The 14,327-nt window shown below is 40.2% G+C and overlaps 1 protein-coding gene across 2 annotated transcripts in view; it reads left to right on the plus strand.

Annotated features, from left to right (window-relative positions):
* The window catches only part of ntrk3b (neurotrophic tyrosine kinase, receptor, type 3b), a 298,902-nt gene that overhangs the window by 113,539 nt on the left and 171,036 nt on the right, over window positions 1-14,327 (plus strand). For both annotated transcript variants that reach the window (XM_032560214.1, XM_032560215.1), the window contains exon 4: window positions 3,527-3,595. In XM_032560214.1, coding sequence (XP_032416105.1) covers window positions 3,527-3,595 — 69 coding nt within the window. The remainder of the gene's footprint in view (window positions 1-3,526; window positions 3,596-14,327) is intronic.

The raw sequence follows: 14,327 nt of genomic DNA on the forward strand, positions 1-14,327 counted from the left end.
TACTCGCATGTCATTCGGCGCGCGCCTATTTAAAGACGTCTGGTCTGATTGAGTCTCTATTTCGGGGTGTTTGAGTTGACAAGTGTCGAGTGGCCCCGCTCTCCATCAGCTAACGAGCTCGCCCACTTTCCTCCTCTCTCTCCCTCTCTCTTCCTCGCTCTCTCTGTCCTCTAATATATTCTCCGAGGATAACACGGCCCCTTTGAGACCGCAGGTTTTCTTTGCAAGGTGAAATTTTATGCATCGTCTTTACATATTTCTCTCACACACTTCCTGTTAGGCAGGATCTATTTCGAGAGACACGCGCGCGCATGCGTACTCATAAGCAAACAAACCCACCGACGTCTATCTGTTGGGATGTGCTTTGTACGTTTCCACGTCATCCGTGTTTTTTTTTGTTGCACGTACGCGATTGTATGCGTGATGCAGAGAACTAAGGCAGACCTGGAACGTCCTTAACTCCCTGTTGCTATGGTAACATGTCTGGTTATAAGAGAGACTAATAGGTCTCCCTCACGAATTAACCCAAATGGACTTTGGATGAAGGAGATCACACATTTAGGTAAGTGCAGAAACCGATTAAAGATTAAACGCAAGTGGATCATTTTGCCATTCATTAATTTTATTTTGCTGATTTTTAATTTTAACAGATGAAATCCCTCCATTTTTATAATTGGTCACAAAATACCAAAAATACTTCCATTTATTTTACTCTTGATACTTTTTGCCTGGAAGGAGGTGAGCTAGCTGAGCTAATGACAAGGGCTAGATTATAGCAAACACGTAACATAAAAATATGACCATACAATAATTAATATCACTCCTCTTTTTTGTTGCTTTTTTTAACCAAACACTGCACACAGTGTTCAACATATAAGCCACTTGTTTTATCTTTTCATGCTATCACAGAGATGCTTTAGCGTTTAACTAATGTATTTATGCACGTCTTATTCGAGGTTTTGGTCAAATCCCTTTTGAGGATGTTTGCTATAGATCTCTGTGGCTTCTTGAGCCAAAGGGGGTCCTTACGTCAATTGACTTATTTGACTTGAAAGCAGCCAACTTTCTTTTATTGAGTTGCTATGGGCCCTGAAGCTCCACTGAGAGACGGACCTATCCCCACCTCCCCCCGTAATGCAGGCCTGTGCGCTCAGATTCTGAGTAATTTGGTTCATTATTTCTATTATTCTGGAAATTTCAAGGAACTAATGGTTCTTAAAATAAATTGAAGGTTCAGCCATGTGTTTCAGATTTGTTTCATGGGATGGAGAAAAAAAATGTTGTAAGTCGGACATCATTTTGGTTCTTTTCCTACCAAAAACGGGGACTCAGATTAAATGTTGGATGTTCAACACTGTGTGAGAGAGCACTGTATAAATTCAGAAGATAGATTTTAAGTGGGACATTCAAAGAGATCAAACTGAAAAACAGAATGTTTTACTTCAGTGAATGGATAAAACAAGCAGAAATACCTGGTTTCATACACCTATAAAGTTTTCCAGCCTGATTTAAACGTAAAATGGGTTCCTAAATACTCTCACAAATGTGTGGAGCTAGAAACATAATTATGAAAAGCAGAACCACAAAGACACAATGCTCTGATGGTTTAATAATGAGACACATAAAGATGGCTAAACAGAGCAGTATGCAGGCGTGTTCTTCACTTAGAATAAAGGACCTTGAAAGCGTTTAGTGTGTACGTGAGTACATATATGGATTTATTTTCAAAAATGAATCATTGTGGAATTGTATGCACGCATGCATGCAAACATAATTTCCATAGTTGACATTTCTCTAATTAATCATCTGCTTATAACAACCCACTTTGCACCACAAGTACACAAACATGACCCTGAAAACAACATTAAAGAGGAAGCACTTTTATTTTTTTCTGAATGTGAAACTGACTCATAGGAAAGCAAGAGGAAAGGAAATCAGCACTTAAGAGTAAAATGTGCAGGATAGAGAGCAAGGACCAGATGGAGATTCAGAGCAAAATACCAACAGGCTGATCACTAAGCAAGAGATATCGCAAAAGTTCGCAGAAAAGAAAATAGCATGGCTACTTGGAAGAGAATTCACATATGTTAAATCTGCCACCATTTTATTTCATATTCACGTTCTTCTTCTCCTTTCTTTTTCAGTGACTTGTGTAGACTGTAAATAGAGATAATCCTACTGGTTTTTACATAGAATTGAAAACACATTGATCTATACCGTCAGAAAATGGGTCGAACCAGTCAACAAGCCACAGGAATAGTATTATTAATCTGATTTACAAACTCATCTTCGCAACTAAGTGGTCTGCAACATAAAATGTTTAGTGCAGGGCATCTCAAAAAGTTACTTTGAAGAGAATAAGCAATTCAATACAAAAGAGAAAAGCCGGAATTTGTTTGCACCCAATGATGCCATCAGTGATATTACATACCAGTTTAAACAGAAAATGCTAATATACGGGAAAATGTCAATATTTTTGGAAAATTTGAAACAACTGTACGTGTGATTTCAGTACGAAGGAGATATGAGATGGAAACAAGGCTAATGGTGAAGCAATTTAGAAAGAAAATACATATTTAATCTAATAAATAGATTATATGGAGATTTAGAGTGGAAAAGTATTCAAATTTTAATTTGCTTCATTTTTTTCGGAGGGAAAAAGTTGATTAACAAAACATGATCATCGATAATACGTGTCAAGTGAAACAGACATTTTGAGCAACAGTCCGTACCAGTAGGTGGCGGTAATGCACACCAAGCGTTTCTTGCCAACCGCCAATTAAAACCAAACAGAAGAAGAAACGCTTCTCGTTCTGGCTGTAGAATCTAAAGCCAGTGGTTTCAAACTGCAGTCCTGGAGTCCTACAACCTTTAGACGTGTCTGTTGTCCTACACACTTGAACTAAATAGCTAAAACTGCCTCACTAGCATGCAGCCGCGCTGTTCAGAGCTCTGCTAATGAGCTAATATTGGAGCCAGGTGTGTTGAGCAGAGAGACGCCACTAATGTAAAGGGACAAACAATGGTCAGTGTAAAAGAAACAAACCAAGTAATTTACTGGAAATTCACCTTGTAACAGAGAAACATTAAAATGTATCTAATGGTTCAGTGGAGTTAGCTTAAAAAAAAACATGTAAACTGCAACATAATGCTACAACAAACACACCCGGGACAGTAAGTAAAGCAAAGTTACAACCTCGATGTTTAACCTAACTATAGAAATATGAAATAAATTAGAAATATGTTTAAGGAACAAGTAGTAAAGAAATACAATCTTAGCCACTTTGTCACATACTGTTACCAAACTGTGAAAGAAGTGGCTCTGCTATTTCACTTTTTTTTATGTGTGTGTTTTTTAAAGCAACGGCAAAGAAAAAAAAAAAAAGCTTTAAGGGACATTTTTAAACCAAAAATACATAAGATTTTTATGTAAGAAAACGGTTCTGTAAAGAAGATGGAATATGGGTAATTATGAATGAAATAAATAAAATTTATTGCTCTCTTTTGCTTTTCATTTTCCCCACAGAAACCTGTCGAAGAATCCGCTAACCACCCTGTCATGGCAGCTCTTCCAGCACCTCCAACTCTCCGAGCTGTAAGTCTCCTCTCGTCTGTCTTACTGGCTTTTGTTTGAATTTTATTACAGCACTTTATCATTGTCCTCAGTGCACTATCAGCCTCAATACAAATTGTCTCGGCTGCATACCATTATAATTCCTGCCTTTGTTGTACAAAACCTCCAATTTGTCTGAGCACACGCGAAAGACCAAACCTTATAGGCATCGTTGTGACGCTGTGATCCTATAAGTCATTACTGGGTGTAATAAATGTGCTTAAAAGAAAAATGCGATAGATGAGAAGGAGGAGGGCGTCTGACCCCATTTTCTTGTTTGTTATGAATATTTTAGGGATCATTGTGTTTATGAAATGAGTTTGCTCCGACAGCCCCGAGGGAGAAAACATTGCGATAGTGACCCGTTTGTAATTTAAACATCATTACGCCTGCCGGTGCTGTCCATCATTTGAACCTCATCTGGGCTCCGAACGCTGGCGCTGCATGCACGGGCCCTGCGGTACGTGGAAGTGAGGTACCAGGATGTGATATGAGACTATTTCAAGAAGACCTCCTTATAGTGCTATTTTCAGAGGTAGAAGCAGGGCAGATCCACTGAGAGCATTGGCACAATGCTTATCTCGAGTACTCCTGTAGCTACAAGCAGCGGAAGAGTTGAGGAGCCCCGCTCAGAAGAATGCCATGGTTACACATTTTGTCATTAAGCTTTTAACTTATCTCTGGGTTCTCAACCCATATTGAAGAATCGTCTTAGTCATTCTGGGTACAAAGGAGCTTACACCAAACTCCACACCAGAGCGGCACAAGTGTTGCCTCTCTATGGGCTGTGATCAGAGGCAGATGGGCCGCTGGCTTCCTCTCAGTGCCTGTTAGTGGGCTGTAAATTTATTTTTCTCTCTCTCTCTCTCTCTCTCTTTCCCTCTCTGGAACAGAGAAAATTCTGCTTTTATGTTTTCATCCCAGCCAATAAGCTCCACCTTAGCTGTTGTTTTGCCATTTGGCTTCCCTCTTTAGGCCTGTGGTGTTTCCTGAACCATGAGTCCACCTTTTAAATCATGCATGCTTTAAGTGGAAGAAGCATTCGGAGCATGTTGCTTTCTAATCTTCACTCAAAGGTCAGGTATTCAGGGGGTTTGAATTCTTTATTTTTCATGTATTTTTATTTCCTTTGTTAAAAACAACGCAAAAAAATAATTTTACTTTCATTACAACATGGCGCATCTGCCTTTTGTTTCAATAGTTTTGGGAGGAAGTGATTTCATGCTTTGCAGATGACATTGTGGTGAGCATAATTTAACCATTAAACACAACTGCAACACATTTCTAGGACATGTATAACATGCTTGTACGCCTCTACTGCAAAATTGATTAAACTAATATTGCAACAAAGGCGGAATGTTAATGTGTCTGTCCTATGCTCACCTCAGCATGCTGTATGCTTGAAACAGACTTACTTTCTTGTTAATTCAGCTATTGTCTGACCACTTGGATGCAGTCATTGAACATTGAAATGTAAGTTGAACCTTTAATATGAAAATTATTCACTTTCAAACCAAATACCTATCAAATTTAGCCTAGACATTTATGAACCCCTTGGACATTTTTTAAGGGGAACTTTGTATTTATTTATTTCAAGCAGGTTTTAAAAACCCATAGAAGAAGCAATCAGTAGAAAAGAGAACATGTGCATACATAACCAAGAACAAAATAATTTTTTTACTGCTACTTTTCTGTTTGAAAAGGAGTAGGAAGAGGTGAACACTTACTTAATCCTACCTCTTATCTGAATTTAATGAAATATATTTACTTACTGAACATCTAAAAAATAATCACTGGGTGAACTGTCAAAATTATGACATGGTAATGTCTTGCTGTATTGACATTGTCATGTTTCAAGTTCAATCACGTTGTTTTGCTATGGCTTAATGTTGCCATTTTTATGGTACACATGCAGACGAGTGAAACGGAGTAGGTGATTGAATTTGCAAGGATCTGGCGATCTAGAACGATCACCGAATGCAATAAGTGGTAACGTTATGAACTGGACGGCCTGGCAGTCTGTCTAAATTGTGAGCAAAGGTCACCAGACACAGACACTGCATCATAGACACATTAGGTTTTCTCTGCACAACCGCCAACCTGTGTGGCATAAATTTTCCCATCTGTACATGCCTCTCTGGTTTGTTAGGACCTTCTTCAGTTGTTCACATGCACATACTTGTATGTGCAGGGCAGATCCACTGGTCTACCTCTCTTCCTTTCAAAGGTTCATATCAAATACAGAATTTAAAGCCAATCACAAGTCACATAAGAAGAAAAACACTGCAAGTGGCTTTTAGATGTAAGGAAGTCTGTAAAGAAAAAAATATATATATATTTTTCTTCTAGTAGCAAAATCAGTTTATTTCTTCCTTTTCAGTTTTGTATTTTTCTACTTTTCTACACAGACAGACCACAAATTGTAACCCCCCAAACTGTGGTTTTCACCTGAGTGAAGATTTTTATTTCACCTGAGTGAAAACCATGAGCTTCAGATTTTTTGATGAGACTCGCCTCTGAGCAGAGGACTGAACAGTGCTTGTTGAAAGAGCTTGGCTTGTATTGACTGACGGAGTATTCATAGACATTCAGAAATCATTTAACATTTAACACCACCCCTTGACCACAAGACCTCAAACAAAATAACACAAACCCACAATGTGACCTTGATCCAAATATGTCAAGTGCTAGAAGTGCTCTTTAACATCTGATGCTTCCCCCCGAGTCCCGTGATAATCACCAACTATGTCCAATGATGTTAATTTTAAACCAGCGAGTTTCTTGATATGTGTATGCACACACATCCTGGTCTAGTTGTGTATGAAATTAAATACAAAGCAGGTTATATGGAGGTATTGAGCTGTGAAACAATCGCACATAAATTCAAATAAAGTGATAAAAACACTAGCATGCAATTACTTTGTTCGTACTGTTATACTAGCGAAAACTGCTATACAAGTTTCTTTAACGAATCTTTGTAGATGGTAATGGGAGCGTTTTTGTGTGACAGTCATTCAAAGACGATGCTCGTTGTATATTGATTTCTAAGGACTCTACGGCAACAGACCCAACTTTCCCCATCAGCTTGTTCAGCTTTTTAAGTCACTGACTTTGATAGTATTACCCTACACATGATGGCAGATTAAATTTCACTCAATAGACTCAACATCTTGCTGCAAAACCTAAAGGACCTAAGCTGTCCTGACATGTACAGTTTGTTTTGTCCCTTCTTGTAGTTGACTTCACTGTTGTCTAGGCGTATCTATGCTCCTTTGTCACCTTTGCCTCCCACCTATTCCTGTTTCTCTTGAGATCAAGAATCCTTCTTTGTTTTTTTCCACATTCAAGATGACATTTTCCCCCACACTATTCCACAAAGTGGTCTGCCAGTTCTCTTTACTCAGCTACTTGCCAATCTCTGATACAACAAACAAATGTAGAGCCATTCAAGTATTTCTGTGGATGAAAGACCTCTGGCTTGTACTGGGAGTCTGAGGAATACAGAGTAAAAAGAAATGGCGAGAGAACAGTCCAGCTGGTCAGACATTCAACGATCAAGTCTCACAAACTGTGGTTTGTTTGTTAGCTAGGCATCGATCCAGGTGATTGTTTAGGCCTTCGCTTGTCTTCTGGACTTTCCAATGTGGTAAATTTGGCTGAATTGTGTTAAATTCACTTGGGAAATTATATAATTAATGAGTTTGAGTTGTATGATGGCTCCATGTGCATCAACAAGAGTCTCCAGAACCTTACTTGTAGGATGTTGGGGTAACAGTTCAATTGTTAGCGACTGGCGGGTGAGCTTTCTTAGTGAAACCACAGTATTGTACACAAACCTTCTCCTTGTTCAGGCTGGAGTTAGAAATGTGCAGCAGAATCCCACGTTTTTAATTTGCACAGGCCTTAAGGACTCTGGAGCTGACATGGTCTGGACCTGTAGCGCTGTTCTTGTCCAGTCTCTCCAGTTGCCTCTTCCGATGCCCTGCGTCAAACAGGCTTGGGGGGCAGATGGTGGCAGCACAAGCATCTCCTGATTTGGCTGAGGGCAACAATGAGGAAGCAACATGATCCATGACTGAGGCAAAAGATGAACCATCTGAGGTGTGACAAGAAGCTGTGTGTCGCCTGGGCCTGTCACAATAAATCAATTGATCGCATGATAAATTAAAACAAGTTCAATCATTTTCATTTGCATGATTTTCTCTTTCTAACAAAAGCTGGATGATAAAAGTCTCCAATCTGGTGTTTTGGTCTTTTGTCAATTTTGTTTACAAAGACTTCATAATTCATTTGATTTTTTGTTTTTTTTCTGTTTGGATATTTAAAGTTCCAGTTTTTAAATATTCACTAAAATGTAATACTTGAGAATGTGTTCTTGCATCATTATTCCTTTACCAGCATATTACTGGAAAATAGTCTCAAAGCAACAATATTATATCTTCTGCGACAATTTATTGTCCAGTAAAATTTGTTATTGTGACAGGCCTAGTGTCGACTGGATGGGACACTAGGTGTCCCTAGTGTCTGTTAGCTGGAAGCAAGAGAGGAGGATGCAGAGCTGATTCCTGAAATGAACCTGTTAAAAGTTTACTGGGTCTGTTCAGACTTCCATATGCCTAATTCTTATTCAGCTTATTTTTCATCCCTGAACGCTTATATATTCCCTTATATATTCCAGCTAGAGCTTACGTTGCAGCTTCTTCTTGTACATCCCCTTTGTGTCTCTAACCTTGATGTTAAGTTCATGTTGTCACACACTACGGTGAGATCAAAAGAGCTGCGTGGGGCCTCTGTAAAGAAGACCATAGCAGCTTATGAATTAAAACAAGTCTTGCGTAAATAAATTGAACTCAGAAATGGTCTACAAATGGAGGACGGTCAAAACAACCGAGATGTCTGGGTGTGGCTGTCTGGGCAAAGCAAAGCAAACAAGATAGCAAAAGAAGAAGTCTCCACAAACCCTAAAATGTCATCTCAGAACCCACAGCAGGCTCTTTGAACTGATGACACAAAGTGAATGCCTCTATAATTTGAAAGCGAATGTACAAATGTAGCTGTCATGGGGGGTCTACAAGTGGGAAACCTTTTGTTCGCTGAGAAAATATAATAATTTCAGAGTAACATTTTGCAGAGAGAACATGGACAAAGAGCTGGACTTCTGAAGTAATTGTCTTTGGACAGATGGATCTAAAATTGAAACGTTTGGACATGATCCAAAATGTACCAGGAAATTTAGCTGGAAAACGCATGTCCATTAAGATCTTCTAATGAGATTAGAACTCACTCTGTGAACATTTCTTGCAAAAGAAACTCAATATTTAATGGGGAATTCCTAAATTTTTCAACATGACTGTGGTAAGGCACTCTTTCACTTGTATGTGGGGGGAAAAAAAAGACAAGATCAGGACATTCTGGCCTTATTTAAAACTTTTCAGAGCTCTCTATAACCCAGCAGTTAATTGAGCTGAAATTACTGTCTTCGTTATGTGGAGCTAAGTGAAATGGCTGACATCTCTCCTTAACCAAATCGCTCCTAAAGCTTAAGGGGCTCGATTTTTACATTTTTTTATCCCCCCCCCCTTCTTCGACTCTCAGTCCCGTTTCTTGAAGCGACGTTTCAGATGTGCACAAATGGTGCCTTTGTTGTCCTACATGAAAAGCAGGGCGAGGGCGATTCCTCCTGAATGCCGATGAGCAGCGAGGCTTCGTGTCTATTCCATTTCGTGTGTTTGGTTAAGAGGTGTCAGTCGGAGCGGCGTGGCGGCACAGACGGTCGCCGGGGCATTATGCAAGAAGGAAACCATGTGGAATCAGGCCCCGCTAATGGGAAATGAGTCACTCCATCACGGGCAGAGTGTGCGGTGCTACCCCGACATCATTATCCTCCTCGCCATGTATGTGTGTTCGCTCGGCGCAGTATTAGCACGGTAATGTCAATCGCTCAATCAGGCCAAATAAAGCACGCTCAGAAGGGAAGCTGTTGCCTTTAATTATTAGAATAACTCAAAATATAGTATCAGGTGATAAGTATCCACCCATGCTGCTCAGCCACACAGACATTATGCAAATTCAGGGAGATCAGACCCGCTGAAATAATTTCCATATTATGTGACAAAAAGAGAGCATAGCCCTTCGCCATCACACTGACTCTTACTCGTGTTATCTCAGTCACTCTTGGCAGTGTGACTATAATTGCATTGCTTTATATAAATTTTTTTTTTTTTAGCGCGTCTGCAAATAAAAAGAGCCAATTTAAAAGCGGCAATGCGTCGGTGACAGTTACCTGTGATGAGTGTGAAGCGATTTGTGCGCCCGGAATTAGACCGCGGCTCCTTCTTTGAGCTTTAAACGACCATCTCTTCAGTCATGAATTCATTGTGCTTCATTCCAGTTAATTCAAGGTTCTTCATAATTACTCCCACTATATTTTTTTTTTATTACATTTTTTGTATTAAAAGGATTGAATAAAACGAAGGCAGAAAGTTGTGCGCGCATTGTGGCACATACCAATTATAGTTGAAAAACCGCTAATTAATACATATCAAACATGGAGACCGAAAAGAGAGCGAGCGGAGGGGGGTAAAAAGGCATTTCGTCTCAACTGAAATCACCGCTATCAAACAATTGGCTGTTTTATCAAAGAGGCGCTGATTGTTCTTGTTTGGAGTTTGTAAGAAGCCTTTTCTGCTTTAAACTTCTACTTTACTCATAATTAACTTGCTGTAAAACATGTTTGACTCAATCAAAACTGGCGTGTAGCAATTAATGAAGTTGAGTTAGATTTTTTTTTTTTTCTCTTTTTATTTATAACTGCCTCTAATAGTACAATAGCGCATTGCACTATGAGCCTTTGCATGATTCTGATTCACAAGCTATAGCACTGAGCACTCAGGCTGTAATCTAGTGGCACGAGCTGAAGTTTTCTCTCAGCACATAATTTTGTACGCTGAAATAAGAGTAAGCCATTATGAATGCTGGATATGAAGGCGTGTGCTTTAACCTTGATACCCTGTTGTTTACATGCTTGTAACTGACGACACTAGAGTTACAAAATAGCAAGAGATGCCAACTGAGTTCATTTCAATGGGGATGTTTGGAGTTATTGGTAGAGGTGGAGCAATACATCAGCTAACGAGAGCAAGAGAAGATTTTGGCTATTTCTGTGGGAAACTAAAATTTTTTTTGTTTTAAAAAAATATATAAACAAAACATGTTATAAAGAATCAGCCGTCAGTGTAAACTCAATCCAGGCTTGAGCGCTCGGTGTGTAATTTGATGTACTTTTAATTAAAAAAAAAAAAAGTTTAAAAAAAATATATTTTTACCAATAAAAATAAGAGATTTGTTCAACTCAAACTGTGAATTTCTAGTTTTCTGTTAAGAATAGAATTATCCAATTCAGGTATGACCGATGTCAGTATTTCACATTTTCTCTGTTTTAGATGAGAATAAACGCATTACGAATAGTCAAAAAACAAAAAAAAAGGATTGCCACTTTCAAGTAGCAGCTAACAGCCAGTCACAGTATTTCCACAGAGCTTACAAATCATTTATATCTTTTCTGCCACAGTGTCATGTTTCTTTTCTCCAAGCCTCCAAAATGACACCAGTTGAATAATTTAAAAATGGCTGAGGCTTCTTCAGGGTTTATGTAACTTCGGGTTGTTGGCAAACAGATGAGCAGTCTGTCAACTGCACCGAACAGCAGGACAATTCAGGAGCTACTTCCTTTTCCTACTTAAATATAGAAGTCTTAAACTGATCTGATTCATAAAGGCAGAAACTGGAGGCAGTTCCATTGACTGATTTAGCAAGTAAATAGAACTTCATACAACAGACTTTGACTTCATCAGAACTACTGCAGTATTTAAGGGTAAAATAATAAGATAAATTCTCTCCTTCTTTACCCTTTCCCCATTTAATTGGATACACAGTGACAAGAATAATATTTTAAAAAGACTTTTAGCCACTGTAAACAGTGTTAGCCAAAAGCAACTAAATTAGCATGTGTTTTGTGTCTTTCTGCTGGCTCTAAATAAAGCCTTTTCACCCTTTTATTTAAAGAATGTAGTGTGCAGCTGATTAGCTGGAGTTCACATTTTAAACACTTGAACTGACTAAACCTAAACCTTGCAATTCTACATGGAGAGTAAATCACTTTAAAAGCACAGTTAGAGAACAGTAAAAACACTGGACCGGTTATAATGTACATCGATTACGATCTTTTTAAACAACCATTGAAGATTTGTGAAAACCAAAAAGTTTCTTTGTTCGGACAAATACGACCGGCTCATTACAAACTGAGCACGTGTGACAGTGGTTGAAAGTCAAAAGGAGCTGGTTTACACGACTCTGTGTAAGTCACTGCTTCAAGTTCATCAGGTTGTATTTGCCGAGCGCTCGCTCAGTGCAACGGCACAACAGTTGCTTTGTTTTGCAGGTTCGCTGCACAGACATTTCACACTCGCTGCAATATATTAATATCGCTAACAATGGCAAAGCTATCAGGGGAATCTCAATAATCTCAAGTCTTTTGTGGCTCCCGTGAAAGGCTCCAACATCACATAGAGGCTCCATAATAGATGACTGCTGTGCGCTGCCTCTGGATGCGACGCAGATAATCGCCTCTGCCTCTTTGTCTGTTTGCCCTTTAGCTGAGCAACTGCAGGTACTGCAGAGTGCTGCACAGCTCTGCCAAGGGGAAGCCAGAGCACGGCAGCGGGGGGTAAAAACGGAGAGGAGCGGGGAGGGGAATAAATGCTAAATGTGAAATGTGCCACTGCAGCTTCCCGGGTGATATTATTGGAGATTACTTGTAGCAGAGTTAGCAGCATTCAGCCAAAGTGTCAGTTTTCGAGGAAGCTTATTCTGGCCTTGAGAAAGAAATGGGAAGAAAAAAAAAAAAAAGGTCTCCTTCTTTAGCAACTGGCACAATCCACCCGAGGCGATGTGCATAGCGAATCTCTTCATTCTGTTGGTGTCTCTTTTATCCACAATGCAGCAGCCAACGCACAGTCAAACATTTATGTCCCCTGCCGCAAGATGGATTTTTCTCTGAAGGCGTCTGACACATGAACCGATCAAACCAGTAATCTGCACTTAATGGAGGAATGAACCGCCGAACTTGAGATTGGCAATGTGACAGGTAAATTACTCAAGTTTATTTCTTAAGAAGCGGTCCAACGCTAATTTAAAAAGTTAAAATTAGCCACACATTTTCTTAGCTTTCTGAAGACTAAAACTACATTAAAGAAGATATAGAAACTACACATGAAAAAGGGGTTTGAGCAGAGCCATGTGAGGACACGTTGATCTGAGCTCCGACTGGACCCTCAATTTTGGCACAAATTAACTCAATTTCAGCGCTGGTCTTGCATCAGACTAAGAACATTACTTCTTAAGGGAGCAAAAAGGTAGGCATACACCAGCAAAATGCCCAAACATCGTAATCCCCAAATCGAACCCCAAGAAGCTAATGCTAGCGGCCATGACGAAGTGCTAACTGCTATTGGTGGACTGCGCGGTGAACTGATGGCCACGCTAACAACTACGGCTAAGGTTCACACAGATAAACTTCAAGAATTACAATGTGCACTGGGAAAGATAGAATCCAAAATTGATGACACCATGGGCCGCGTTGCGGAACTTGAGACTGCTACTGCGACCCACTCGGATTCGATCCATGCTATGGAGGTAGACATATCGGCCATGAAACAAGAGCTAGCAACCCTGAAAATTCGCTGCGAGGACCTGGAGGCCAGGTCCCGTCGATGCAATCTGCGTATCGTGGGTGTAAAAGAGGGGCGTGAAGAGGGGAAGCTTATGTCTGGCTTTGTGGCTGAACTTCTGAAGGAGACATTACAGCTTGCTTCGACTCCACTCCTGGACCGGGCACACCGCACTCTGCGCGGTAAACCAGTCAGCGGAGACGCGCCTCCGCGAGCCATCGTGATCAAATGCCACTACTTCAACGAGAGGGAGGCTATTTTGAGGAAAGCAACAGGGAGTAAACAACTTACCACCAAGGACGGCGACAAGATCTTGGTTCTCCCTGATTATACTATGGCTGTCAGTAAACAACGTGCAGCTTTTAACGAGGTCAGGTCTCTCCTGCGGGGTCTTGAGCGTGTCCGGTATGGCCTTCTTTTTCCGGCTACGCTCAGGATCACCACCCCGGAGGGTGAAGAGCATCGCTTCAAAGACCCTTTAAAAGCAAAAGAGTTCATATCCACAAAGCTCTCTTCGGGGAAATGAGTACCGCCCGGGTCGGACGAGCATGACCGCTGCACAGTTGAGGGGTTTTGTTCTTTCTTTCAATCAATGGGGGTCCAGTCGGGTCCAGGCTGTCATGGTAAGCGGATACACTTACGGGTGTAGAAACTGTAAATACCGGGACCCGGTGGGAAGCTCACACGGAGCTCCCTTCCCCCCCTTCCTGTTCTTGAGATTTAATGTTTTATTTTGGATCTGCGGGAGAGGGGTCATGAATACGTCAGTTTTTGTGTTCCAAGAGTTATGGAGTTTGAGGTTTGTGACTGTGTTCTTTGGTTTGTTTAATTCCACACATCCTTTATTATATTCTGTGTATTTACTCTGTTTTATATGGTTGACTGCTTTTGTTGCGTGGGACACTGAGCTGAGATTTGACAAACAAACAAGATGGCTTTACAACTCTATCAATTCAAAGAGTTATGAGTGTTTGCAATAGGTTTGA

Source organism: Xiphophorus hellerii, chromosome 4 (genome assembly GCF_003331165.1).
Source record: "Xiphophorus hellerii strain 12219 chromosome 4, Xiphophorus_hellerii-4.1, whole genome shotgun sequence".
Classification (NCBI taxonomy): domain Eukaryota; kingdom Metazoa; phylum Chordata; class Actinopteri; order Cyprinodontiformes; family Poeciliidae; genus Xiphophorus; species Xiphophorus hellerii.